The sequence below is a fragment of the Chaetura pelagica genome, unplaced genomic scaffold (assembly GCF_000747805.2).
Source record: "Chaetura pelagica isolate M959 unplaced genomic scaffold, ChaPel_1.0 scaffold159, whole genome shotgun sequence".
Classification (NCBI taxonomy): domain Eukaryota; kingdom Metazoa; phylum Chordata; class Aves; order Apodiformes; family Apodidae; genus Chaetura; species Chaetura pelagica.
In genome coordinates, this window is record NW_009954555.1 from 162153 (window position 1) to 162430 (window position 278).

The 278-nt window shown below is 61.5% G+C and overlaps 1 protein-coding gene across 1 annotated transcript in view; it reads right to left on the minus strand.

Moving 5' to 3' along the window:
• The window catches only part of FHAD1 (forkhead-associated (FHA) phosphopeptide binding domain 1), a 21547-nt gene that overhangs the window by 675 nt on the left and 20594 nt on the right, over positions 1 to 278 (minus strand). The window contains 1 exon segment of the mRNA XM_010005224.1: positions 213 to 278. This exon segment is cut by the window's right edge and continues 1 nt beyond it. Within this exon segment, the coding sequence (XP_010003526.1) occupies positions 213 to 278 (66 nt within the window).

The following is a 278-nucleotide window of genomic DNA, read 5'->3' on the forward strand; positions in this document are numbered from 1 at the left end:
CCACTCCAACACCTACACCTCCTGCCCAGCATGGTATCTCCACCTCCTGCCCACCCCAACATCTCCTGCCCATCCCAACATCTCCTGCCCATCCCAACATCTCCTGCCCACCCCAACACCTTCACCTCCTGCCTCCCCATCATCCCCACCAAACCACCCTCCTGCACCCCTGCCCTGCCCTGGGGCCTCTCATCTCCTGGCACTGGGCTCACCTTGGCCTCAAAGAAGTTCTTGGCACCTTTCACCCCCTCCGTGGAGACATCAATCTCGGAGAGGCG